The 27,176-nt window shown below is 38.3% G+C and overlaps 1 protein-coding gene across 1 annotated transcript; it reads left to right on the forward strand.

The window, feature by feature from the left end:
* The first annotated feature begins 1,030 nt into the window (after nt 1-1,030).
* COMMD10 (COMM domain containing 10) lies at nt 1,031-25,168 on the forward strand. The gene is made up of 4 exons (XM_010295795.1): nt 1,031-1,171; nt 2,894-3,049; nt 24,319-24,442; nt 25,052-25,168. Coding segments are annotated over exons 1-4 (423 nt in total). The 3' UTR covers nt 25,054-25,168.
* The last annotated feature ends 2,008 nt before the right edge of the window (nt 25,169-27,176 follow it).

Below are 27,176 nucleotides of genomic sequence, written 5' to 3' on the forward strand. Positions count from 1 at the left end.
GTTTTTTTTTCTTTCCTAACTGCTCAATAGTAGTTTAGTAGCTCTTCACAATTTTAATCAGCGTTTATATGAGCCGGAGTGGTGCTTTTAGTTTAGCCCACTCGGTCAATCTCATGAATCGTTCAGCTGGCCTTTCCAGTGTATCTGACTCTAGGACATGTTAAATCACTGGAAACTTTAAATAAACTTGCTTGCCTTAACAAAGCAGATACTCAGAGCTCTGCATTTCCTTCTAAGAGCTAATGATTCAAATAATGTTTCCGTTTTGATCCTTTTGTTACAGATATTGAAATAATTGAATTTTTTCTGTAATTGCCTCATTTTGTTTATTCTGACAGCTCAGTTGCTTTTTTTGTGTAGCTTTGCAGTTTTGGATTACTAAGTGGTCTAAATATGGTGTTTTTATGTCTGTAGCATAGATTTGCTAGTAATTACGTTTTAAAAGATGGCAATATCGGCATTTAAATTACTATTTAATTTGCTGTAATATAATAAATATAACTTCTGTATTTTAAAAGTACAGCACATTCTCAATCTTCAGTAATACAGTAGGCTATAGATTCAAATCTGACTTTCAAAATAAGCATACATCAGGCCTTTATGTCCTTTGTAACAGCATGGATGATTTTCAGAAGAGTATCCAGAGTGGAAGAAGCATATGTAGCTAACTTCACTACACTTCTGTTTTCTTTGGGGTTTGATTCAAGTAATGCACTTAGTACTTTTCTTATTTTTATTTATAAAAGGTTGTTGGAGATGATCTGGTAGTTGAAAGAAAAATATTTCTTTAGTGTCTCTCAGGTACAAAGAAAAAGCATTTTCTTGTGATGTATTTCAAGTAATCCAGATAAATTCTCATCTAATACTGTTGACCTTTGATTTTCACTGGGAGGGATTGCATTGTATTTTTCTGTTGGAAAAGAGCTTTACTTTCTTTCTTCTATTTGGAAACAACTGTACAGCCACTATGTTTATAAAAATGGGGGGAAAGTTTTTGTTTTGACAAGTATGTTCTTGGTCACTAAACGGAATGTTAGGACTAACCACTTTTGTGCTTCAGACTGAAAGTAGCTTCAGTGAAGAGGAGGAGGAGAAACTTCAAATAGCTTTTTCGCTGGAAAAGCAGGATCTTCATCTAGTTCTTGAAACTGTATCATTCATTTTAGAACAGGTACCTTGTTTCTATCCTTATGAATTGATATATGTATTTTTTTATCTGATTGTAGATTTCAAAAATACAAAAGTCAAGTTAAAAAAGAATTAGTGAAAACGTGTCTGTAGTATATTGTGTATGTTTTGGAGGTATGATTTTATTGTTTTTGTTTGCATGCCTTCCTGATGTGGATTGGAGTCATTGCATTTGTGGAGTGAGTTTCCAGCTAATATAAATATAGGTGGTGGAAGCGAGCTCTGCATGACTACAAGAGAAGTCTTAATAATTATGAGATACAGTCTTTCCTCTTATTCATTGCAAGCAAGCCAGACATGCATTTTCTTAATTCCTCTAAGGAAAATACTAGATGGCATTATTGAGCACCACTTAAGTTACATGAAGTGTCAGTTATGGAAAATTTTCATGCACAGAAAAATACAGAGTCTCTACTTAGGTGAACAGGCACACCTGAGGTAGCTCTAGGATCTGAATGAGTAGGTGACTGCATGGTGTAGTATCTTGTAAACAGAGAAGGTTTTCTGGTTCTACAGTCTACCACTACTGAGGCTGGGAAGCCAATGTACTGCCTGGTAAATCTGCTAACTTTCTTGGAAGTCACGGCCACAATGTTACCCATCCATTTCATGCAAGTGTAGTAAGTGCAGTCTGTGCAGAGTGTGTGCATACTGATGATCTGTTGTGGGATTTGAATCTTGTCCTTTCTTACGCATGTCAGCTTATGATTAGTTCACTTAGTTAACACATTCCACAGAGTTAGAAAGAAAACAATCCGCCCCATGGCTCCTATCCACTGAAAAATCAAAATGAAACCTGAGGCCACATCCAGATTGCAATACTGAATTTTCATCTCAACTGAACAGCAAACTTCGTTGCCTGATCCTAATTTCACCAGATGGCTTCATTTAGATGATGATTATTGAGCACGAACAGAAAAAGCAGTTCTGTCTCTCCTAGTACTTCTTTTACATTTAATAAAACAAAGGGAAGGATATTAATATCTGCCCAAAGAAGAGTCCCAGACGGAATATGTATTCCCACTGATAACTATGCTTCTTAGAGTAGCTGCTTGCTCTGTCAGAGTGTAGCTTTTTTAACAGCCCTTCGGTCTATGGGCACATTATAGGTAAGAAGACTGCTGCGTGGTCTTTGCCACATGTATTGTTTCTTTTTTCTTTTTTTTTCCCCACCTTGGTGCTGATGGAGTCCTGATTTTGAAAGTGGAGACCAGAATACCGTATCGAGTGTTTACCACAAAAATTTATGCTAATAGGAAGGCTTTATCTAACTCACTTTTTTTGTCAAACTGTTCCTGTCTTTTCAGAGTATTCAAGCTTGCTTGAAGAGTGTGAATTTGGAAAAGTTATCCTTTCTTCATGGTCACAATTGACTTAAAAGCCCAGGTTTTTTCCAGCGATAGCTGCTTTGGCATTATGTACAGTGGAAACATACACACACACTCAGATCCAGCTTGTATATGCGTTTTTTCAGTTTGTCTGTCTTGAGAAGAGTAATTTGTAATTTTGAGATAACCATTGAGATAGTTACACTTTTCTGTCTTCTCAGTCAGAGTGTTAAGATGAACAGAGTGTTAAGATGCTTGTAGTCCCACAGTAGTGTTGTTAGTAAAAATCTTGTGTGAACATGGTGCCATCTGTGGTAGAATATATCTGACACAACTTGCAGAGCAGTTCTCGACAACAGTTATTTTTCCTTTAACAGGCAGTCTATCATAATTTGAAGCCTGCTTCATTGCAACAACAGCTGCAAAGCATTCACCTGGATCAAGACAAAGCTGAAGCATTTGCCAGTGCATGGGCAGCTGCAGGTCAAGATACAATTGAAAAGTTCAGGCAGAGGGTTTTGGCCCCTCAGAAGGTAATGTTTTTTTCTAAGAGAGCATAAAGCTGTGTAGGTTTGTTTTAGATAAGGGAGTTTAAAGTTTGTGGCAAGCTAAGGTACTGGCAAATAAGAAGGGTACTTACTAGGTAGTAGATAAATGTGATCAAGGCGGTGGAGTTCCATTGTCTTAAAGAGATGTTACATGTTCGCTGAGCTGCTGTTAACTGTTGGAAACTGACTATGCGTGCACTGTTAGCAATGCAAAGTAATGCAAGTTACGTACCACTTGGAGATGTTTGTGAACATGCTTTACAATAGGGCAGGGGTAAAATGTGTTCATGAACACTTGTAGTAGTTTAGCTCATCAGCCTATTGATTCTCTTTATGTAAAGTGTATCTGAGCTCCTGCCATATTTAATTTTGTAAGCTGATTGGATGGTGCATTTTGTGAGAAGCTTACTACGATTTTGATATAGTTTTCTACGATGGCATAATAATCTTGCTTCATATGTGCCTGTTACCAGTTAAAACTTTGGTACATGCTGTGGAAGTCTCATTGTGTCTTTAGGCATAAATGTCTACATCTATAAGAAGGTATAATAACATCCTTCAGTTGATTCATAGTAACTCTTCAGCTTCATTAGAAGATGTATACAGAAGACATCAGTATCAGCCAGGATCAAATGGATCAAAAGAATCGTGGAACTCTGACTCAGTTATTCTTGCTTTATTTTTACCGTTGCTGTATACCTTGTTGGGATAAGATTCAGTTTGTTACTTTATGATTTGGTTAGTAAAATATACATAGAAAATAATTTTTATGTGTAAGGTACACATAACACTGACAGAAACAGAACAACGTTATTTGTACCAGCAGGTTTACACCTAAATAAACCTAGAATTATATTTAGCTGTAAAATGCACATTTTAAGAAGACAAGATATGTCTGTGGATCAGATATTCAGAATTGCATCACAGAAGATTTTTCCACAGTATTTAAACTTGATCCTTTGTAAAACTGGTTCATTTTAGACACAAAACTTGTAGAATTTTCATGTGCAAAATTACAGTAACTCATGAACTTAACCAAGTAAATGACTGATAATGTAAGTATGCAAAAAAAATTTGAGTTGAACAAGGCATTTTTGGCTTCTGTCTTTCTGAGGTAATATTTACCAATGCCAAGCATACAAGCCTCAAAGTTTAAATGATCAGTGATACAGTGAGTATATAGGCAGGTATGACTGTCCATTGAAGGAGGTAATTTGAAAACCAAGGAGAATCATGGAAGTTTATAATGCTAACTTTTCAAACTACAGCATATGTGTGCAGAATGGAAGGCAATTCTGAAGATATCCTACAAAGCAGCTGTCTGAGAATTTTCTTCAGACAGACTGTGCACTAATACATATTTTACTGCTGGGTCTTTGGCTGTGAGAAACTAATAAAAACACCTTTGATCCTCTTTTATTTGGACCTTGTACGATACACACCTGTGGTCCTTCTGTGACCTAATTTGGAGATGACATTGCTTTGTTTCTTGTCTGCAGTTTTGTGAGCCCTGCAACATACAGTGGTTCTGGTCTATGTTACAACTTTGGAGATTCTTTGTGACTTCATCACGATCTCTTATAATGGCATGGCATTTTCCTAGTATATTACATCCAATATAATGCACTTTTAAACTGTCATTTGTAATTAAGCTTGCGGAAAAGCAACTGCCAAAATATCATAATGCAACTTACTTGTTTTTTTAGTATGAAAGCAGGTTGAAATATAGGTGTGTGCCTCTATATATGCTTAAAGCATCATTTCACTTGCTGCTTTTTCCTTCTATTTTCCTAGCCTAGATGACAAATTGAGTGTCAGTTTGAGTGTGAGTGTAGACTCTAAGGTGTAATTTGAGTTTGAACTTTAATTTACTTTCTCAGTTTGTTTTGAAAACCTCTTAATCCTTTATACTTTAGTTGAATTAAAACCTCAAAAGTTCAAGAGAACCTTTCTTTAATCCAAAGCCCCAATTCAGAGAACTAATTGCTAAATGAAGTATTTATTCTGCTAACAAGGCACACAGAGGTAAAATATTTTAGAAGTTGCAGGAAATAATGGAAGAAGAACTTGCCCTCTCCTTGTAATCTTACGAATCTCCTTGTAATGTCTTATGAGTGCAGTCGATGACTGCATGATCCCTTCATTATTTCCGTCTATATTCTGGAAGTGATTATCAGCACATATTTGCTGTATTATCTTTCTGTACATTGAGAAATAGTGGGCAAAATATTCTCTTGTGATACGTTGTTATAATAGCGAACTTGCTGTAAACTTTCATCAACACCTTGAATTAAACAAAAATTTAAAAAAAGTTAGAATCCTGAAAAATACTTAGACCAGAGTACTAGCTTTTTAGATTAGATTTACAATTTAGGTTTTTAGATTTAAAGATTATATTAACTTTTTTCTTTGTGAAATGAGATGTGTATCTAATTATTAATACTCTCTGCAACGTGTATATATAGGTATTATATCTAAAACAATTGACCCAATAAATGTGCCCTCTGTATAGGTACTTCTTTACATGGCTGTGTATAAGTTAATGATTTATGCTGTTCGTTTCTCTCATAGAAGCAATATTAAGTATGTAAAAGGAGTATGACTGTTATCATAGAATCATACAATGGTTTGGGTTGGAAGAGACCTTAAAGATCATCTAGTTCCATGCCCCATGCTGTGCAGGGAGCAGCGGAACTACCCCTTCCACTAGACCAGGGTGCTCAAAGCCCCATTCAGCCTGGCCTTGAACACTTCCAGGGATGGAGCATCCACAGCTTCTCTGGGCAATCTGTTCCAGTGCCTCACTACTCTCATACTGAAGATTTTCTTCCTATATCTAATCTAAGTCTCCTCTCAGTTTAAAGCCATTACCTTTTCTCCTATCACTACATGCCCTTGTAAAAAGTCTCTCTCCAGCTTTCTTGTAGGCCCCTTCAGGTACTGGGAGGCTGCTATAAGGTCTCCCCAGAGCCTTCTCTTCTCTTGGGCTGAACAACCCCACCTCTCTCAGCCTGTCTTCATAGGAGAAGTGCTCCAGCCCTTTGATCATCTTTGTGGCCCTCCTCTGGACTCACACCAGCAGATCCATGTCCTTCTTATGTTGGAGGCTCCAGAGCTGAACACAGTACTTCAGGTGGGGTCTGACCATAGTGGAGTAGCGGAGCAGGATCACCTCCCTCAACCTGCTGGTCACGCTTCTTTTGAGGCAGCCCATGATATGGTTGGCTTTCTGGGCTGCAAGCACACAGTGCCGGGTCATGTTGAGCTTCTCATCCACCAGTACTCCTAAGTCCTTCTTGTCAGGGCTACTCTCAATTCATTCTCTTCCCAGCCTGTGTTTGTGCTTGGGATTGCCCTGACCCATGTGCAGGACCTTGCACTTGGCCTTGTTGAACTTTATGGGCCCACCTCTCAAGACTGTCAAGGTCCCTCTGGATGGCATCCCTTCCCTCCAGCATGTCAACCACATCACACAGCTTGGTGTCATCGGCAAACTTGCTGAGGGTGCACTCAATCCCACTGTTCGTGTTGCCAACAAAGATGTTAAACAGCGCTGGTCCCAGTACTGACCTCTGAGGAAGGCCACTTGTCACTGGTCTGCACTTGGACATTGAGCCATTGACCGCAGCTCTCTTGAGTGCGACCATCCAGCCATTTCCTCATCCACTGAGTGGTCCATCCATCAAATCCATGTCTCTTCAATTTAGAGAGAAGGATGCTGTGTGGGACAGTATCAAATGCTTTGCGCAAGTCCAGGCAGATGATGTTAGTCGCTCTTCCCTTATCCACCAATGCTGTAACCCTGTTGCAGAAGGCCACCAAATTTGTCAGGCAGGATTTTCCCTTAGAGAGGCCACATTGGCTGTCACCAATCACCTCCTTATTTTCCATTTGCCTTTGCGTAGTTTCCAGGAGGATCTGCTCCATGATCTTGCGGGGCACAGAGGTGAGACTGACTGGCCTGTGGTTCCCAGGGTCTTCCTTTTTACGCTTTTTAATTATGGTGGTTATGTTTCCCCTTTCCATGTCACTGGGAGCTTCACTGGACTGCCACAACTTCTCAAATATGATGGATAGTGGCTTAGCAATTTCATTCACCAGTTCCCTCAGGACCCGCTGATGCATCTCGTCAGGTCCCATGGACTTCTGTGCCTTCAAGTTCTTTACATGGTCTTGAACCCTATCTTCTCCTACAGTGAGCAGTTCTTTGTTCTCCCAGTCCCTGTCTTTCCCTTCTGTGACCTGGGTGGTATGGCTTGAGCACTTACCGGTGAAGACTGAGGCAAAGAAGTCGTGAGTAGCTCAGCCTTCTCCATATCCCGGGTAAGCAGGTCTCACATTTCCTTCCAGAGGGGGCTCACATTTTCCCCTTGTCTTCCTTTTATCACCAGCATACCTTTAGCAGCTTTTCTTGTTGCTCTTGATGTCCCAGGCCAGATTTATTTCTGTCAGGGCTTTAGCTTTCCTAACCTGATCCCTGGGTGCTTGGATAATTTCTCTGTATTTCTCTCAAGCTACCTGTCCTTGCTTCCACCCTCTGTAGGCTTCCTTTTTGTGTTTGAATTTGTCCAGGAGTTCCTTGTTCATCCATGCAGGCCTCCTGTCATTTTTGCTGACTTCCTCTTTGTGGGGATGCATTGCTCCTGAGCTTGGAGGAGGTGATCCTTGAATATTAACCAACTTTCTTGGGCCCCTATTCCCTCCAGGGCTTTATCCCATGGTACTCTACCAAGCAGATCCCTGGAGATGCTGAACTCTGCTCTCCTGAAGTCCAGGGCAGTGAGCTAGCTGTGCACCCTCCTTGCTGCCCTAAGGATCTTGAGCTCCACCATTTCATGGTCACTGCAGCCAAGGCTGCCCTTGAGCTTCAGATTCCCCTTATTTCCCCTTCAGCCCCTCCTTATTTGAGAGAACAATAGCATAGCACCTCTCCTTGTTGGCTCCTCTATCACTTGTAGCAGGAAGTTAACATCAACACATTCCAGGAACCTCCTGGGTTGCTTATGCCCTGCTGTGTTGTCTGTCCAACAGATATCAGGGTAGTTGAAGACCCCATTAAGGACCAGGCCGTGTGAACGTGAGACTGCTCCTGTCTGTTTATAGAGGGCCTTATCTGCTCAGTCTTCCTAGTTGTGTGTCCTGTAGCAGACCCCCACCAGAATGTCACCTGTCCCTGCCATCCCTTTAATCCTGACCCATAAGATCTTGGTTGGCTCCTCCATCCCCAGGTAGAGTTCCACGCACTCCAGCTTGTCATTGACATAGAGGGTGGAACCCCCTCCTTGTCTCTTCTTGTCCTTCCTAAAAGAGCTTGTATCCTTCCATTCCAACATTCCAGTCATAGAAGCCATCCCACCAGGTCTCCATGATGCCAATAAGATCATAGCCCTGCAGACGTGTGCGTGTCTCTTAGCTCCTCTTGTTTATTCTGCATACTACTTGTGTTTGCATGGAAGCATTTAAGTTGGGCCCCTGATGAATCTGACTTAGTGGCTGGAGTGGCTGGAGTTCCTTTGTGCTGCTCTTCAGGTGCTCTCCTGCTGACCTGTGATCCTTCTCTGGGCATCTATTGCTGGCACTGGTGTCAAACTGGTAGGAGCTGGATGGATTGAGGTTCCTTCCCCCCGCAACTTCAGTTGAAAGCCCTCTTCAAGAGCTTGGCAAGCCTATGACCGAAGATGCTCTTCCCTTTCTCCGACAGATGGACCCCATCAGCACCCAGTAAGACCAGGTTTCTCAAAGCAAGTCCCATGGTCTAAGTAGCTGAACCCTTGGCTGTGGCACCAGCCCTGTAACCATTTGTTGATTCACCAGATTCATCTAGCCCTTTCGGAGGGATGGCCATGGAGGGCCATGAAAATAATGCAAGGGCTGGAACATCTCTGCTATGAAAAAAGGCTGAGAGAGTTGGGGTTGTTCAGTCTGGAGAAGAGCAGGCTCTGGGGAGACCTTGTCGCAGCGTTCCAGTACTCAAAGGGGGCTTCTAAGAAGATGAGGACAGACTTTTTAGCAGGGCCTGTAATGACAGGACAAGCAGCAATGGTTTTAAACTGAAAGAGGGTAGGTTTAGGTTGTATATAAGGAAGAAACTTTTGGTGATGAGGGTGGTAAGACACTGGAAGAGGTTGCCTAGAGAAACTATGGATGGCCCATCATTGGAAGTGTTCAAAGTCAGGTTGGATGGAGCTTTGAACAATGTGATCTAGTGACAGATGGCCCTACCCACGGCAGGAGGGTTGGACTAAGTGATCTTCGAAGGTCCCTTCCAATCCAACCCAACCCATTATATGATTCTATGAATACAGATTTTTAAAAAAGTATATACGGGCTTTTTGGTTGTCACTGCATATTTGGTAGGGGCTTTTACTGGCCTGTTAAGGTGCTGTGCAGGACTACTTATTAATTTAGATTTCAGAGCATGTGTGAATATTTGATGCTTTTGCTTGCCATGTACTTTTCTTTACACTTACCAAATTTTCTTTATAATGGCTTCAGTTGGTGTATGTATGGGATTGCTCATCTGTATCCGAGTGCAGAATCAGGGTCATGATTAGTATTACTGAGATTCTTCCAGTTCTGTTCCAGCATGAGAGGGTGTTCAGGGAAACTCTGTACAAGATAAGTTTGCAATGTAACTAAGAAAGATCCAGTTGCAATTTTATGTTCATTTGAAAGTGTTTTACTAAAATCCCAACTGGCAAAATAATTCTGAGTCTCCTGGCATCTGGTACTTAGAAGTTGTGTGTTTTGGAAGTACTGAAATGCTGCCACTATGTTTTCTGTAGGACAAGAAGGACTAGGCACTAATCTTTCATTTCTGTTTTAAGACAACATAAAATGATTGAAAGTTTTTTTATTTAGAGGTATCATTTCCGTATCACGCAAACGTTGGAACCTTTGGGCAAATTGATGGAAGAACTGAAGATTGATTAACTGATGGCCAAAACTAGTGGGTAGCTGACTGCCCAGAATTATTATTTCATAATATTACTAATTAATTTGGCTCATTGCCATTTTTGAGAGAGCAGGCCACTGCATCTTTTAGCTTGCAGCAGTGCTCAGATTTGGACTCCAGATGACTAGTTATTATGAGAAGTAACTTCTTTCAGATATTTTGCTTGTATTGTGATGCTATTTCTCTTAAACTAGGTTCTCTTCTCGCCTACAAGGTACAACTCGGTAAAAACTAGCATTCTGGGTTCTGGGTCTGTCAGTTCTATGCAAGAGATGTAGGTGGTAATGCACTGGCTGATAGCTTCATTAGGGTGACAAGCGAAATTGAGTTTGTTAGAGCAACAGAGTAAGTATTTCACAGAATGCTGATTAGGTGAAGTTTTCTGTGGCATATTGAACACTCCTAATTGTTAGAGTAAAAATGTTCTGTTTTGAACATCGGTCTTTGACACTTTTTGTGCAGACTGCTTAGTTGATAGGATGTTATAGAGAAATGAGTAACAACTGTAGAGTTAAACTAAAGCTGTACTGTTTAATGGTATTTATTTTCTCACTTCATCTTTTCATTTTTCTTCACTGAACTATAGGCAGTCTTCAGCTCCAAAGGGTTATTAATTATGTATATTTTCCTTTTGCAATAATTGGTTCTTTGAATCTTTCTCATCTGGCAGTCCCTTTATTATATTATTTCTGCTGTATAATGCAATCCTAGTCAATTAGAATGATGGTATTTGTATCAGGGTTTTTTTTCAATGCGTTCTTAATTTAGCCTCTAGAATGATATGCCAGTGATAATAGTCTGATATCAATCTGGTCCAGTTTTTAAGTCTTTGCTTGGTAATCTATCAGTTTAGAAATAAGTACACATATTGATCAGATTAAAATGTATTTTCTCTTCTCTGTGAAGAAGAGCGAGCGTTTTAGTAGGGTTCACTGAGTTCTTAGGGCAGTTTTTCATCAATTCTGTTGCTCTCCCCCCCGCTCTCCTACTCCCTCTGTATTATGTTCTCTGTATATTTTTTGGTACTCTGTGTAAATCTATCTCTTTTAAAGGCAGGTCAAGCTAAATGCGACATAGCTTTCTTGTTTTGGTAAACTATTCAGAGTATCTTTAAAATATATATAATAAAAAAGGTAAGAGTCCTATGTTGCCAAGCAGGAGAAGTTTTTTATAGCATTCAGACAGCATTACTTAATGTAATGATGCGTGGGAATGCAACTAGCGAAATTACATACCTAAAATTCTTGACAGAGCTGTCAATTCTGTATCTTGACTGGCTGTTTGAAGCCATCTGGGGAAAAACTCTGAAAGTAGTTTTCTCAGAAACTGGCCTTCTTGCTAAGGGGTGTATATGTAATATGAATATGCTAAGTTCCCTCTGCTAAATGCTGGCAAACGTACAGAAATACTCTAAAACACATGCATCCTATGGTGGTTATGACAAAAAAGAAGAGAATTGGCATACTCTCTGTGTGTGTTGTGGGGGAAAAATTCTTTCTGACATTAGAATAAATGCAAAAAAAGGAGGAGTACAACTCAAAGAGAAGGAATCCTTCAGTTTCTTGGTCATGTCTGATCCACTAGTCATTCTTACAGTGACAAACAGAGGTCACAAAGACCGTACCTACGGGCATTGTCACAGTGAATTGTGAACCGACTTGCATTATACGATGCCATCACACACAGTGGAAAAGAGAACACAAATGATGAAATATGTAGTAAAGACACAGTTTTATACCAACCGAGATTTATTTTAATAGCCAGCTACAGCACAACCGAGTCTGTTTAATCTTCCACTCACCCGGCTTTTTTAGTATGTATTTTAATTGTGTGCAATTTTTAGGTACTACTTCTTCAGGATTTTTTTAATGGGTTTCTTCCTGTCCTTCTTACCCTCTTCTGTCTTTTACCAAGAAAGTGCAAATGATGAAGGTTGGAAGAAGGTACATTTTGAGAATGATTAAAATAATCTGAAACATTTGTTCTGTTCCTACATGCAAAATAGCATCTTTTAAGGTTACAAAGGAGTACCATGCTTATCTTGTGTAACTTCCTGTGTAGTACAAACCATAATTTTTCTTCAATGTGTAAAAAAGCTTTTGAAACAGGGGTCTGGTTGTGATTTTAAAGCTTGAAATGACAGGTAATTTCTGGGGTATTTTTTATGGTTAATAAAAATGTGTGCCTTATCTCTAATTAAAATCTGTCTTAAGTTTATCTTCCCAGTGTTGGATCTTGCTATATATTCTTCTGCTAGATGAAAGAGCCAGGCAGCTATGACTTTTTCATGTAATTGCTTGTAGACTGGTGCATATTTTTACTGCAACTCTGTGCCCACAAATTTCCCAGAGGGAGACAGAGCACAACACCACAAAGTGAATCCCTAAATACTAGGGTTTTGGAAACTTGAGTGCTGTTTCTAATGTTTGTCATACAGTCCCTTTCTGTTTGCTTTCAAGCTACCTGCTTATCAGTTAAAATACATGTAAAGATGAAAACCTGCAGTAACTTCAATTAGGGAAAAGTCTTTTGAAGTTGTTGCTTCTTAGCACAAGTCTACCAATTTAATGTCATATTATTTCTTTTGTTTCCTCCTTTTTGAAGTACACTGGTACTTTTTGGTGCATGTCTTTTCCTGTTTTAAATTCAAAGATTAAAGATGTGAAGGGGTTTGGTTTGAATATTGAATGAAGAAGTCTGAAAATACCACTTTTCCTGGCATATGTGCTAAGTAAGGTTTGCCAAAGAGAAATAGGACTTTATCCTTGCAGACAAAGATGGGAAGTTAGAGGAAATTAACCCTCCAGAAGAGAGCCAATCTTGAAGAGAGAGCCAATCATGAGGAATCTACTCATCTTACATATTCACCAAATAAGATGGCTTTAGCTAGATAATTTGTGCAGACTTTCCATTTAGAGTTAAATCTCAGTTTCTTTTTCTATTTTTAATATGCTCTTCATATTCAAATCCCCTCCAAGAGATAACTGAGGTACTGGCTTTTTGGGTTGCTCCTGTTGCTTTTTCTAGCAATAGTTACATGCTGAAACTTCCAATTTACAAAATTAATACACTTACTGCTTCTCATTTTATTTGTTTTCAGCCTCTTAAAGTTACTGGTATAATTAGGGAAAGTTCTGGTGCGGGATCTGAGAGCTGCACAGCAAACATAATGCACGACCTGTTGCTCTCTTCAGTGTCTCTCTATCCTGTTCACTTGGTTTAACCACTTGAATGGGTCTTTGGCCAAACCTATCTTCAGTCCATTGATGCCTTCTTTTGAGGTTAAGATACAAACCCACTCAAATAGTTTCTCTTTGTTTTTTAAACTTTAAGATTTTTTTTTTCTCTGGGAATTGTTCTATGTAGTGAATCTTTTTACAGGATTCTGAAATTCACTGTCCATCTGCCTTTCCTTGCCCTTGTGTTACAACTACCACTATTTCTAGTTAGAGACAATCATAGCATGCGGTACTACTTCAGAGCCTAGAAGGTTATTCTTGTCTATTGGTGAAAAACATAGTTGCTGCTTTCCTTTTTGTTTTGTTTTGTTTATTGTTTGCTGATGGTCTTGCAATATCTGTAAGATTAAGGCAAAATTGGATTCAACATTGTGTTCTAGTATTGTGACTAGATAGATGAGATCCGTCCAGTGATTCTTATTTTCTTAGAACTATGTAACTAAGATACATTGCAAAACTATCATTAAGGTTGCAAAGTCTGGTCTTAAAATTTAATAAGAGGCACTATAGTTGACTATGCAATCCCTGCTTAACTTGGCTGTGCATATGTGTTAATGACTGTCTTGTAATTAAAGACTTTCATGCTTTTTAAAAAAAACAACCACCTATTATCCTGACCTTGTTTTATGGATGGGTGGATGTATTTAAGGCTTTATTGATAGTTACATACAATTTTTGTGGTGCCTGCTCTGAGTCTTGGGTTTAATTTGAAGATTTGCCTTGTATTGTCAGCTGATTTGTGACCCATAACTCTGGATAAAAATTGAGTCTTACAGATTTTAAATCTGCCATTGAAGAGTACTTTTCACTGAAACTACAAAATGCCTCAGTAATCTAGTTATAAAATGGGGATGCTGAATTGTATTGAAGTTGAATATGTTTGTAAATTAAGGGGACAGACTTTGAAATACTATATATTGTCAGGTTTTTCCATTGCTATTCAAAATACGGTAGAGGACTATAGTCAGAAACTTTATGCAACCAATGTGAAAATCCAGCTGTTTCACTGCAGACTTCCTCACCCATGGAGCAGTTGTTACAGTAAGGCGTGCTGAAAAGAAGCTGCAACACCCAGAACTTCCTTCAAAGATACTCATGCTCCCTTAATACAACTGAAGTCAGTAGCAACAGCAAAGAGTAGAAATCAGTGTGTTTATGGAGTCATCTCCTCTACCCCCAGTGCTTGTTTGCCATCAGTAGGAAACTGATGCTTGATCTTGGGCTTTCCTTAAAAGAAACACTCTCTTCCTGATTACAGAATATTTCTGTGATGAAGATCTTACCTGTGATGACTGGCAAATTATGCCTGTTGCTCATTGCCTTCCTCTTAAAAATGTGCACTTTTTTTTCTATTTTAATGCGCGTTTGCTATATCGAGTACACTTTCAGCTTCATCCTGCTGGTGTCTCCTTTGCGCTAACATTCTTTCCTTAAGCAGACAAGGAGAGTTTTTGAAGGAGTTCATAGTCAGATATGTTTTGTCATCCTTCTCTTGGCCTCTTACCTAAACTATTTTCATCATCACAGCAGGCAAAATTGACGTTTTCATATGTGATTTGGAGTTTTAGGTTCTGCAATGCTAAGTGTGCTCATGGAGAGCAAATTTGGCATCTTAGGCTGTAAATTTTAGAGAGCACACTTAATGGTTTGCTCTAGTTTTATGTTGGTGTGTTTACACAGGTCTGATATCAGAGTTGTGCATTGTAGACCTATGCTTTTCTTAATATGTCATACACCTTTAGTACTCTCTCATCCATACAAAACTGATAGCTAATTTATTAAACCCATATATACGTGTTGCAGTTCTTTTTTTAAATTAAAGGTACTAATTTATGTTATGACTTAGTATATTTAGTCTAATTTGATTGTTGAAAGGTGAAGGGAGGGGACCCACAAACTTTAAAATGTGAAAATTCTAACTTTTTTTCTACAATGAAATGAGAGGCAGCCTTGATGCTGTGTGAGCACTGCTCAGCAGTAGCCAAAACACTGGTGTGTTATCAACACCTTTCTAGCTACCAGTACAAAGCATAGCACTGTGAGGGCTGCTGTGGGGAAAATTAACTCTGTCTCAGCCGGACTCTCTCTATATATATTGTAATAATAGGAGAAAAAGACTTGCTGAAGTTGTCTTTCATATGCCATTATCTCTCACTTCACTGTTTGTAACAGCTTCAATGAGACTTATACTATGGATGCCTTAAGCTACTTAAACAGCTTTTCCAGATTTTGCCAGGAAGTAGAGGGAAAAATAGCTGAAATGAGTGAGTAATTATCTGAGTTAAAAAGGCAAAATTCTGATTTCATTTGTTAAAACAGGATTTAATTTTTCTTGCTCTGTAATTGTTGCCTTTGGGGGCAGGATAGGTTCATTTCTAAGGTACATGTGGGCAGAGACATCTAGTTGTTCATTTTCCCCACTACTGCAAGCAGCCACATCATAGTGCACTTTATGAATTTATCAGGCTTTTTAAAGTATCTAATAGTTTTTGCTCACACTGGTGCTATTCAGGGGTAGTTCTTGAACCTTGTTTCTCCAGCTATCATAAATCTACTCCCTCAAGAATGGGCTGAAGACTGGGTTTTGGTCTCCATATTATGCACTCTCCTGTAGTGTTAGTTACTCATTCTTAACACTATGAGAGGTTTAGACTTTGGAATCTTAAGTTATTGATATTTATTTTGACTGAATTAAAGTAGCCTTTAAACTAAGTAAGCACTCCAACATTGATGTATTGAAGCTGAACTTAGTTCCAAGAGTCGCTGTTGTGTGTAAACTGATAACAATGCTTTTACAGATACCACATTTGGTAGAAATAGATGAGGAGATTGTAACTCTGAAAAATAGCACCATTACACTTGCATATTACTTTGTTTTTTTACAGAAAAAGCTTTATAGAAACAAGCATGTAGATTTTTTCCTCATGATATGAAAGGTATAACCTCATGTGCAGTAACACCTAAGTTATCACAAATACCAGGTAATTTTGAACTGAATGGCCTCTCAAAATAGGGATTAAAGTATTTGAAAATCAGATGGGTGGGCCTATGTGGAGCATGAAACTAATTTCTGTGTTACTATAACTGTCCTACTTTATCTGAAGTAGTTTTTTAGGCTTCTGCCTAACAGAAGACTATTTTGTGTGGTACCTGTAAACAGTAAGTTGGTAAGAAGTTCTTTTTGGCGTTCTGTTTCTATTACTCAGTCCTTAAAAATCTCACAAAAATGAAGTCAATTACGCTGCTTCAGCCTGTCCTCAAATGAATCAGACTGCCTGTGAAGAGAAGAAACTATAGATGCACTTAACTATCCTGAAGTGGCTTTTTCAGAAGTGACTCAAAGTCGGGAGACTTGCATGTCAGTTCTCAGCTATGCAAGTCAAAACCAGCATTTTGTGCCATGAGAAGCTGCAGGCAACCAATAACAGGGAAGTCCATCTTAATCTCAGCACCATGAATACCACAAGAGGTAGTACTATTAGAAGAACTCAGTTTTGTGCCAAGATTTCAATTTTCGGAAGGAATGTTAATTATTTTGAGCTGTGCTCAAGTTAGTAATGTCACTAGAGGCCAGTTGGACTGAACTGATACGTGCATTATGAACTAGATGAATAAGACTTAGTATCATACCATAATTTCCTTAGTACACATTCTTCTTCTTAGTATTTACAACGTTACATAGTTATTCTGAAGACTCTTCTTACTGGCACTTAATTCTGACTGTGGGCTACAAGCTCAGTTTGCTTTAAAATTGTCATGACTCATCTGAAAGGCTTCAACAGCCCCTTACCAACTTCAGGGTAATGAAAACCTTTTGCTCTCTAAAAAGGCACATGTTGTTGGGGGGTTTTGATGCTTTTAAAAAACGTCCAAACAGACAAACTAAATCATAACCCATTGACAATGTGAGAAATACCCCACTGAAATAATACAATTGAAAAATTGTATTATTGTATAGTTGATTTTCAGACATAACCAAATGTAGTAGTAATGTTACCACATTTTTAACAATTACTGTTTGTCAATATTGAAAAGCATTTATTGTAATAGTAATAATGGATTTCACAAATTGCCTATGCTAGTTTGCTTATCCTATGTGTTCTGTTCCCATCCAGGCCTTTCATAAGCTTTTTTCTCCAACAGACATAGAAGTACAGAACACTGCTACTAATTTAGAATTGCTTCTGCATTCTCTGCCCATCAGGCTTATTAACAAGTGTTCAGCCCAGAAGTCCGTTTTTCTTACTTTTTAGACTTTAAGATCAAACTCTAAGTTTGAGAATTATTTTTCTTGCTCTTTGCTGAATGCTAATCAGCAGTTTTCTCTCTGCCTGTAGAAGTGCATATAGTCATTTGTTTGTCTGAGAGGCTAATAATGGATATGCCAGGATCTTCATAATCTTTCCGGTAGCCAGTTTATCTATAGTGGCTTGTTAAATCATACTTGACCTATAACGCTGTTTAATTGCATTTGCCTGCATGTTCTGAATCATGTATGTGTTCTGAATATAATATAATTATTCTCTCATTAACTGAAAACTATGATTTTATGTTTCAGTATTACACAGAAGTGAAGTATATAATATTTAATTCCATTTAGGGAAAGATAGGTGTTCTGAAACCAGCAAATATTGCCAAGAGAATGGAGTGCAAGAATCTGAATGAAATAATTAGATCTTCATAATACGTTGAATTTTAGCTGTAAAGTGATTGACTATTTCATAACTGTCTAAATGTCTGACTGTTATGAAAACCTCAGTCCTGTTGGTTTTATGTGTCCAAGCAGTATTTCCGTACTGTAATTCTTTCAGGTTCAATGCTTTGTTTACTTATCATTACTTTGCTTTCTCTGAGGTCAATGCTTACAGCACTTTCTAAGGGACAAATAGATGCCAAATCATGGGTTACCCATAGAGGAGAAATAGCGGTTTGCATGATATTATGGCATCCTGCTTGCACTGGGGTAAGAAGTAAGCTGTTTGTGCTACATCAGTGAGTTCTGAGGGTAGTAATGCTGGTTTTCTATAGTTCCTGTAATGATTTGTTATGATATTAGATGACCTCCTGAAAGCTTCACCTTCTAGAAGTGTATAATTTGTATGAAAAGTCCAGTTTTCCATTTAAAATTTAAAACAAGCTTCCAGTCTACATTGGTGTAGAGACAGGCAGGAGATGTGATCTCAGTGATACTGATCAAGTCCAAAATGAAGAAATATCCCTTTTTCCTGCTGTGGTACTCACTGAGCATTTAAACCCTTTTCTCCCTCTCCTCCCTTAAAAATACTGGACCCTCCTCTAGAAGTTTTGAATGGCTTAAGTTAGAAGTATTAGGGAAAACATTTTAGATACTTATGTATTTTCTGAAATTCTGTTTCCACTTTTATTTTTCCCCTTTTTCACAGTATTCCCACTTATTTTCTTTTATCAAGTTAAGGTTCTTGCCAACATTTTTTTCCACTGTGAGTTTGGCTATGTTCTTTGGCTTTGTTCTTAGTCCTTCAAGTTCGAGCGCTGTAACATGCCTGTTCTGGACATACAGTATGCCTTCACTCTCAAAGTCTAGTCCTTCATTTTTGAGTCTTGTAGACTGGTTCATGTATAGCTAAGATGATTGTTTTCTCCTTGACTTTTTTAGACTCAATTTCTTTGCCAAAGAACATTTATTTGATTTCTTACTAAAGACTATAAGATAAATATCTTTACGTAGTTGAGAAAGGAGAAGTATTTTGAGTTTTGGCAGCTAATATAGAAACTTTTCATGTTTATCTGATTTCTTTAAGTTTTGGTTTAATTTGTAGTAATGCTTATAGGCAGTCAAAAGTAAAAGTAAGGAACTGTAGTGAAAATATGCAAGAAAGAGACAATAGTATGTAAAAACATACTATTTTTATGCTAGTGACGAGAGAAATGGTGGATTCTGTGGATGTTAATTTTGGCTATGTGAAATCCTTTATTTGGTTGGAGATTGTGCTTAAAGTTCTATCAGATAAACTGTGAAAGCTGACTTGACATTTAGTGCATGTGGGTGTCGTGAATGAGTAATTTAGGCCACTTAAAGGATCACTGCCAAAGATATCAGAAAATGAATGATTTTAATATAAATTTGTAAAAAGCGCAACTTAACAGAATTTGAAGGCAAGCTCTGCTCTATTACTTATTCAATGTGGAAAAGGTATAGAGAGAGAAACCAAATTACAATTAAATTGGAATGATTTACTTGTGGGTTGAATTGGGTTAATGTGTATATTGAGGAGAGAAAGTAGGGGACACCCTCCTGTTGCGTCACAAGGTGCAGAGTGGACCAAAATCCACTGCTACTCCCAGACTTGGTCAACCATTTTATGACTAAGGTAAAGGAAGGTAAAGGAATGCCCTCCTGTTGAGTCACGAGGTTCTGAGTGGACCCTCTTGCTTTCTAAACTCCTTCTCAGAGAGGAGTCTAGATGTGGCTAAACCCACTTCTCGTCCCTGACTTGGTCAATGGTTTATGACTAAAAGGATAGGGTGTCGGGCATTCTGGTGTGGTGATACATTTTGTGCTTGGTGTAACTTTAGGATGGCAACAATCTAATACAAAATACTAACAATTAAATTCACTAATGATATTGAGATAAATCACAGTATCAAATCATATAAAACTGAGCTGCATAGTCAACTTAAAACTTACTAAGATTCCTTAATCACACATGCATATAGAGATAGAGACACATAAGGAGATGTAGAGAAAAGAGATAGATATGTACAAAGGTACCTATTAAATATCCCCCTCGAATTCAGTCAAATACATCGAATGCTTTGCATCGCTCAGCAGGTGAACAGTCGAGCCTCTGAGTTGATCGTGAACTTGAGGGTTCATGGACTCTGAGAGGTGTCCCACTCAGAGGGAGGTGCTGGTCGCAGTCCGCTGTGGTCCAGGAGAGCTCAAAGGGTCTCACTTGGGACTTTAGGGAGGACTGTTTAAGGGAGGAATTTATAGGACTGGGAGATGATTGACTTTAGGCATCCGTGAGTTTCCACAATCCAGGCAGGTGATTTTTCAAGATTTAATGGTACTGCTGCCAGGATTGTCTGGAGATAATTGATTATTTCTGTTCGTGTTTCATACCTTGTTTAGGCGATCACGTCCCTGATACACTTAGTGCCACTCTCCTCCTTGGCTACACAAGAGTGCTTGGTACGGTTGAGGGGTTCTCAACTGCCAAACCCTTTGTTCAGAGGCCAAGGCTTGTCAGGCAACTTAGAGCGGCCCAGGTACAAGGCGAGCAGCTGGGGGAGATGTACCACAACAGTGGTCTTTTTGCAGAGGGTGACTTTCACCCAAATGTTTTACTATAGTTATATTAGATTGCTGATGATCTTGTCCTAATATGTAAAGTTCTACACTCTCCTATTTCATATGGAAAGTAGTCTGCTGGACAAGACAGCGGGCATGAGTTGGAAGCTCCCATGTTTTTACACTGGAGGAAAACAGCTGTGGATATCATAGACTTCATCATAGACAGAGCAGAGATGATGTATTTATGTACCTGTAAAGGGGTTAGTGATCTACAGATGAAGGGTCAGATTCTCATATTAGGTGAACTGGCAGCCCTCTAGTGTGGATCTGCTACTGGGACAGGTGTGGATGGCCACTGAGGAGCAGCACTACGTTTGTAGGAGGTACCACCTTACCTGTTCTACAGCTAGGGCTGAGTGAACGCCGGAAGGGAGAAGGGCATAGGTTCTTCCTGCCTGTTAGTCCTGGCTGTCATGGTATTCTCTTCAGAAGCCTGAGTGGAACACAATGGACATGGGGACTGAGGGTTAGCTTCTTCGTGTTTTCGTCACCCTGAATTCTTTGCCGTAGGATTCATGGAGGAGATCTGAAGCATTGTCATACATGCTTACTATTGGTTTTATTTAGTATCTATGTTTTTTCCTTTCCTTGTTTTCCAGCTTGCACCTGCTTTTTTGTTTTCTAAACATAACCCTGAGGTTAAATAAGTGCCAAGTATCGGTGAGAACTTACACTGCTAAATAGTACATTTTCAATGGTGTTTATTGTTGCAGTGGCAAGGTAGCTTGCACATTTCTAAACTGCTAATAAATTGTAAAAAGAAGCTAAAGGTCTACAGTAAGTAAAAATATGGCTTTATTTTCATGCTAGTCTTGGAGAAATGCTTCCCCCCCCCGCCCCAATACTTCTCAGGTAATATATCGCAGATTCTGGCACCATATAGCCTCCCAAACATTTTGTTTTCTATAGCAAATTTTGTATCAGAAGTGAAAATAACTTTGTACTCCTTTCATTTTTGAAAAAATTTGCCCTAGAATATGTACCACTTTTGGCTACCACTACTGTGCCTTGGCACAAATGCCATGCAGAAACATGTCACCACTCTCAAAAGGTTAATTGATATTTCAGGATGTTGAATGTTTTCTAAGTAAACACGACCATAGCCAAACACATGTTACATTTTTCTTTCAAGAAAATAAGTAGTCTGACCAATTTGAAGCCTTAGGCAGCATGCTATTTGTTAATCAAAACTTGTTCTCATAAAACTATATTTAAAACAGAAAAGACACAAGAATCGTACAAGAAAACAAAGTAATTTTAAGGTACAGTAATATAAAAAAAGAGTTATGGCTGCTGCTCAGCTATAAACTCACACTACTGTGCTGCCACATATATTGTATTTGTTCTGAGCCCTCTACAATATTCCTGGATAGATGAGTATTAAAAGTGAAATAGAAGACATAAATTTGAATTTGTTTACTTTTGATGGTTTGTTTTTCATGCTACGTACAGTACACTGTTTAATAGCTTTAGAAAAGTCTTAAAAGTCAGGCTTCCTAGGATATTGTTCTTGTCTTTAGTGGCATTTTTTATAATCCAGGATAAGCTACTAGCTTGTCTAAGGCTTGGTTTTCCATGCTACTATAATAAACTGTTTAAGTAACGGATAGTCCTTTCTAAACTGAGGAGCGTGGGGCTTCAACCTTAGTGACTGCAATATGAAGACCCATTGCATTCCGGAGCTTGCTCACTGTCTCCGCATTTCACCTTAGTGGTTAGATGTTTTAACAAAATAGGTGGTACTGTTTCCTGTTGCCTGCTTCTAGCTGGTCCCACCACTAGCCCATAAGTCAGCATTTGGGTCCTCTGTGTTGACCATTATGAATTTTCATAGGATTCTTTCACTGAACTGAACTTCTTTCTTGATCTAAAACCTAGATTAAGACAAGATCTTTATGCTTCTGAGAGAACGAAATGTAATTTCTTACTTTTATATGAATTTTGTGGACAGAAAAATGTTTTCCAGCTGTGTTATTCTGGTATAATTTGCTGGAAGATTCTAGATACTGGTCAGCACAGGGCCTTAGCAGACTTTTCCATTAGTGTGGTAGACTTGAGCACATTCACAGAATCCACTTTGGATTGTGATGCAATTTTGGGTGGGAGGGGCAGTGCCCTATTATTTTCATCAACCAAGATGTAAGCAGGTTAGAGGAAATCAAAACAGAGAATTATGACTAAAAATTAATCTGCTTTTAGAATTTATAAAACTTGTCTTTTAAAGCATCTTTAGTTCATGGGCTGTGGGCATACTGTTACTAAAGCTATGCCTACCACAAAATGGGCTAGATCAGAATTAGAGCATTTTAGCTGGGTCTGTTTGTGTTGTATGCATGCCTTCAGCGATTTGCTTAATGTGTAAACTTCCTTATTTTTACCACAGAATGAAGCCTGAATAGGGACATTTATTGCAGCGCAGCTGACAGACTGCAGGCTGACCTGCTGAAGTTCTTCCTATTGTCTTGTTCCTATAGCTGTACACAAAGGCAGGCTGAGACTGTTTTTTCCATTAACTCTTTTTGGCCTTGGCCAAAACTCCTGGACTGTCTTGGCCAGGCAGTAGTGGTTAATAGTCAGGATATGTAATTTTTATTTTGGTATGCTTAGTCATATGGCTTTCAGTGTTTATTACGTAATTGGTAATAATATTGATGCAATACACAAAGAAATGAAATATAACATACATTAATGCATAAATATAAGTGGTACAGCTGCAATAAATTTTGGAAGTTCTGTCTTTTATCTGTGCCCATGGAAGATATTTCTGCCACGCACTTTCCTATCTTTCATCTAGAGATTGCTGTCACTGTAGGAGGCAGGGCATGTGTTGGCTTCTCTGCTGTTCACAGCACCTCTGGTTGGACTGGTAAAAGATTAACTGAGATGTGGCACACGCTCACTTTTACCCAGTCACCCACAATATTTACTAGCAGAGGGGAAACACTAGATTAAAAAGAACTTGTATGCAAATTAACCTGCTAGATGGTAAGACTGTATTTCTACTTTTCTTTATTCAAGAAGGCCAGGTAGGTTACTTCGTGAAAGACTTGTTCTGTTCTTGCATACTTCATCTATGCGTGAGGTGTAGCTTGATAATGTTTGTATATAATTTTAGATTAATGATTAAAAAGCAATTTGAAATGTATTTTTGTGTAGCTTTCTATTAGAAGTTCTGTTGCTTACATGCTTAACTGTTTTTTGGCTTTTCAGTAGTCACAATTTAAAAAGCAGCACAGAATTATTTTTGTCATTAACATCTCTGTGGTAGAACACACATGAGTAGATTTGTTGATTAAGATATTACCATTTTTAGCTGGTTTACCATTTATTGGTAATTTTTAAATTTTTCCTAAAAGAAAAATAAATACAAAATAAAATTGAATCCACAACTTTGCTGATAAACTTCCACAAGGAGAGAGTAATATATATCCAAATATTTTGGATCCTTAGTTGTGTTTTATGGATTGGTTCCAGCAGATCTGAGGTATACGAGATCCCTTTATTTCGGGTGGTCACGAGCAATTTAAACTGATAAATTTGGCAAGAGACAGAAGCAAATCTGTCTTGGAGTCCAGGAGAATTTGCGGAATGTGCATTGTATAAAAATGCTTAACATTTGTAGAGCCTAACATAGTGTTCACTGACACAGACCATTCACAATCTTGAAAAGTTGACCCGAGTGCTTCTGTACCATCTGATTGTAATGTAAATTTGTGTTTTATAGCTTGAAACAATTGGATGGCAGCTTAATCTTCAAATGGCAGAGTCCATGCAAGCGAAGCTGAAGTCTCCTCGAGCTGTGCTAGAGCTGGGAGTGAGCAATGAAGATTCAAAGGTAAGAAATACATGCCTGGCAGAGTTGGAATGAGTTGTGGTTGATGGCCTTATGTTCAGAGTTCTGAGGTATCAGCTGGAACTCTTGCTCATTGTTAGTCTCGCCAGTGTTTTAATTTTTATATTACATAACATTATAGTAAGCACTTGGAATTGTGAAGTAGTGATGTAATAGCATCTGTATTACGTAGACCGAGAGCTGTGTTACCAGCTCTTTGGGTTGTAACATAATAGAGAGGTGTCATTGAATGTGGTTATTTTAGGTCTCTACGATACCTTTGTGGATAATTTATTTTTATCACATGCGACTGGTACTTCTTACACTTCTAATGCCTAGTCACTTGCAGCCTTCTACCATGTGTGTAGTTATGTAAGATATTACTCATCACTTGCAACCTTTCTGTGCTGATTATGTATTTATATGAATGATGACATAGTATGTGAGGCCACAGAAAGCCAGTATATGGAGGTTTTACGATAAAGTCTTTAAGTTCAAGAATTTTAGTGACTGGTGGTGTTTCAGGGGCCAAAAACCACTAATGAATATAATTTTTGTAGCTTTGATTAGCTAGCATGTTTTAAATTAAACACATTAATTGCTTTTAACCTTATTGTGCTAATAGAGATTGGAGTCTCTACCTCTGTGGTGTCTGTCAGAATGTTTATCTATGAAAAAGTCAGTATAAAAGATTTGAGGGGAAAAATCAGAACTCAGTTCTGCTTCAGTATTGCATTTAAATCACAGTAATTTTACTAATGTGAGTTGAATTTCTGATTTATGGTAGAATGAAAGAGAGTACACAGCTTATGTTTGTGCTTCTCACCAGCACTTAGAGCAGTTGTATTTTTTTCAGCAATTCACTGCAGTCTGCATTTTTGAAATTCAAATACAGGAACCAAACAATATTTTATGTCCAAGCTGCACTGGGCAGCAGTGCATTCAGCACAAATTCAATTCTGTGGCTAAACAATGAAAAAAAAAAAGAGGAAAAAATGTCACTTTCACATGACACAGAAAGTTTGTGTGTTTCATTTACAAACAGAATTCAGCAAGTTGATTTTTTTGATTGTTTCCTCTCTGTTTCTTTTTGTGGGTGTAATTAGATACCAAGATCAGAATTATTTTGCAATAATTACAAGCCTAGAATAGACTTTTAACTGGCATTTAGATAGACCAGTGCACCAAGAAAAACATACTGATGCTGCCACGCTATGAACAGTAAAATTTAAAAATCTGGGTTGGTATGAAGGTAATGACAGGGTTTTTTTTCTGAATTATTACATCCTAGCATAGAATAGGTTTAAGATTAGCTAATATCTGATTATATACTGACAGAAGTGTTGGAACATAATTTTTGTGCTGTATTTTGTATCTTCATGATCTCTTTGTGCACTAAATATTATGTTACCTGAAAATCCTAGATACTAGATACTACTTTTTTTCTCCCCAAACTTATGGGTGTACTTTTTACTCAGAAATTTGGCATGAATTTAGTGTATATGTTCGTAAGGATTGTCTTCATTTCTCACAAAACTTTTTTGTTTGTTTGTTTTTTAATAATTCATGGATATAATAACGATTTTTTGAGGAAAGACACGAAATGCTGTTACCGGGGAACTTTTGTGGGCTGGCGCATTAGGGGGCAGTAGTGCTCTTTGTCAAACTGGCTCTTCGAATGCTTTTTTTGAAATTATACTCCGAATCAGTTCTGAAGTCAGTCGTTGTGGGAATTGTTAAGTGTTTACATTTCTAATCTGTATATAACAATAGAAGTTTGTCTTGCTCATCTACAAAACTAAAGCCAATTAATAAAAAACCCCATACTGAGCAAGGTAAATTAAATTGGCCATTATTTCCACTTTTGCTAGCTAAAAGTAATTGTACTAATACATTAATGTTTACTACAACTCACTCCAATTAAAGGTCATTTAAACAGTTCTTTGTCAGAAGCTGACATTTAAGATTAGTATTTAAATTACCTCTCCAGGAGAGGAGATCAGAAAACCTGTGGATATATGAAAGTTATTTATGCTTTATGAAATAAAAAGAGTCAGAGGATCTGCTATATGCTGTATAAATATTTATAGAGTATATACTGTAAACTTCAGATGAAATGCAGAGTCCCATAGGTATTACACCATCAAAATTCAAAAGTAAAGGTCGTCTCTGGTTCTTTCAGGTGATTCAAGCTGCTGGTGGCATTTGCATTGCCCAGGAAATAGGCTGCTTGTGCTAGTAGTAATCATGATCAGATCACACGATTTTTGGTAAACTGTTCTGGGTTTTGTTACAAATTCGCTGTTTGCTCATACTCAGACTTTGCATTATGCTTATCTGGATCTAATGAATATTTTGCGTATGCCATGAAAAGTTTTTCACCATGGGGGTCATTAAGTACAGGAATGAGTTTGCTGGAGAGGTTACTCCTGAGTAGCTTCAGCGTTGGATATACTCGGGCATCAACAGGACAAGTCCCTAAGCATCCTGACCCAAGCGTGGAGTTTGCCCCACTGTGAGTAGGGCGGTGGATCAGGTGGGCTGCCAAACCCTGCCTTCCAGCCTAAGTTGTGCTGTGATCTGGGCTGCTTTGCAGCTCTGCTGCTGATGGTGTTTTGTATGAGGAGGAGAAAAAAGGAGCTTTCAATTAAAAATCCAATTAACAGCGGCTTCTTACAATGATTCAGAATTTGAAATGTTTAATTGCATTTCTAAATCTGAGGGAAGTGGAAGTTCTGTGGACTAGACAC

Source organism: Phaethon lepturus, unplaced genomic scaffold (assembly GCF_000687285.1).
Source record: "Phaethon lepturus isolate BGI_N335 unplaced genomic scaffold, ASM68728v1 scaffold10191, whole genome shotgun sequence".
Taxonomy (NCBI): Eukaryota; Metazoa; Chordata; class Aves; order Phaethontiformes; family Phaethontidae; genus Phaethon; species Phaethon lepturus.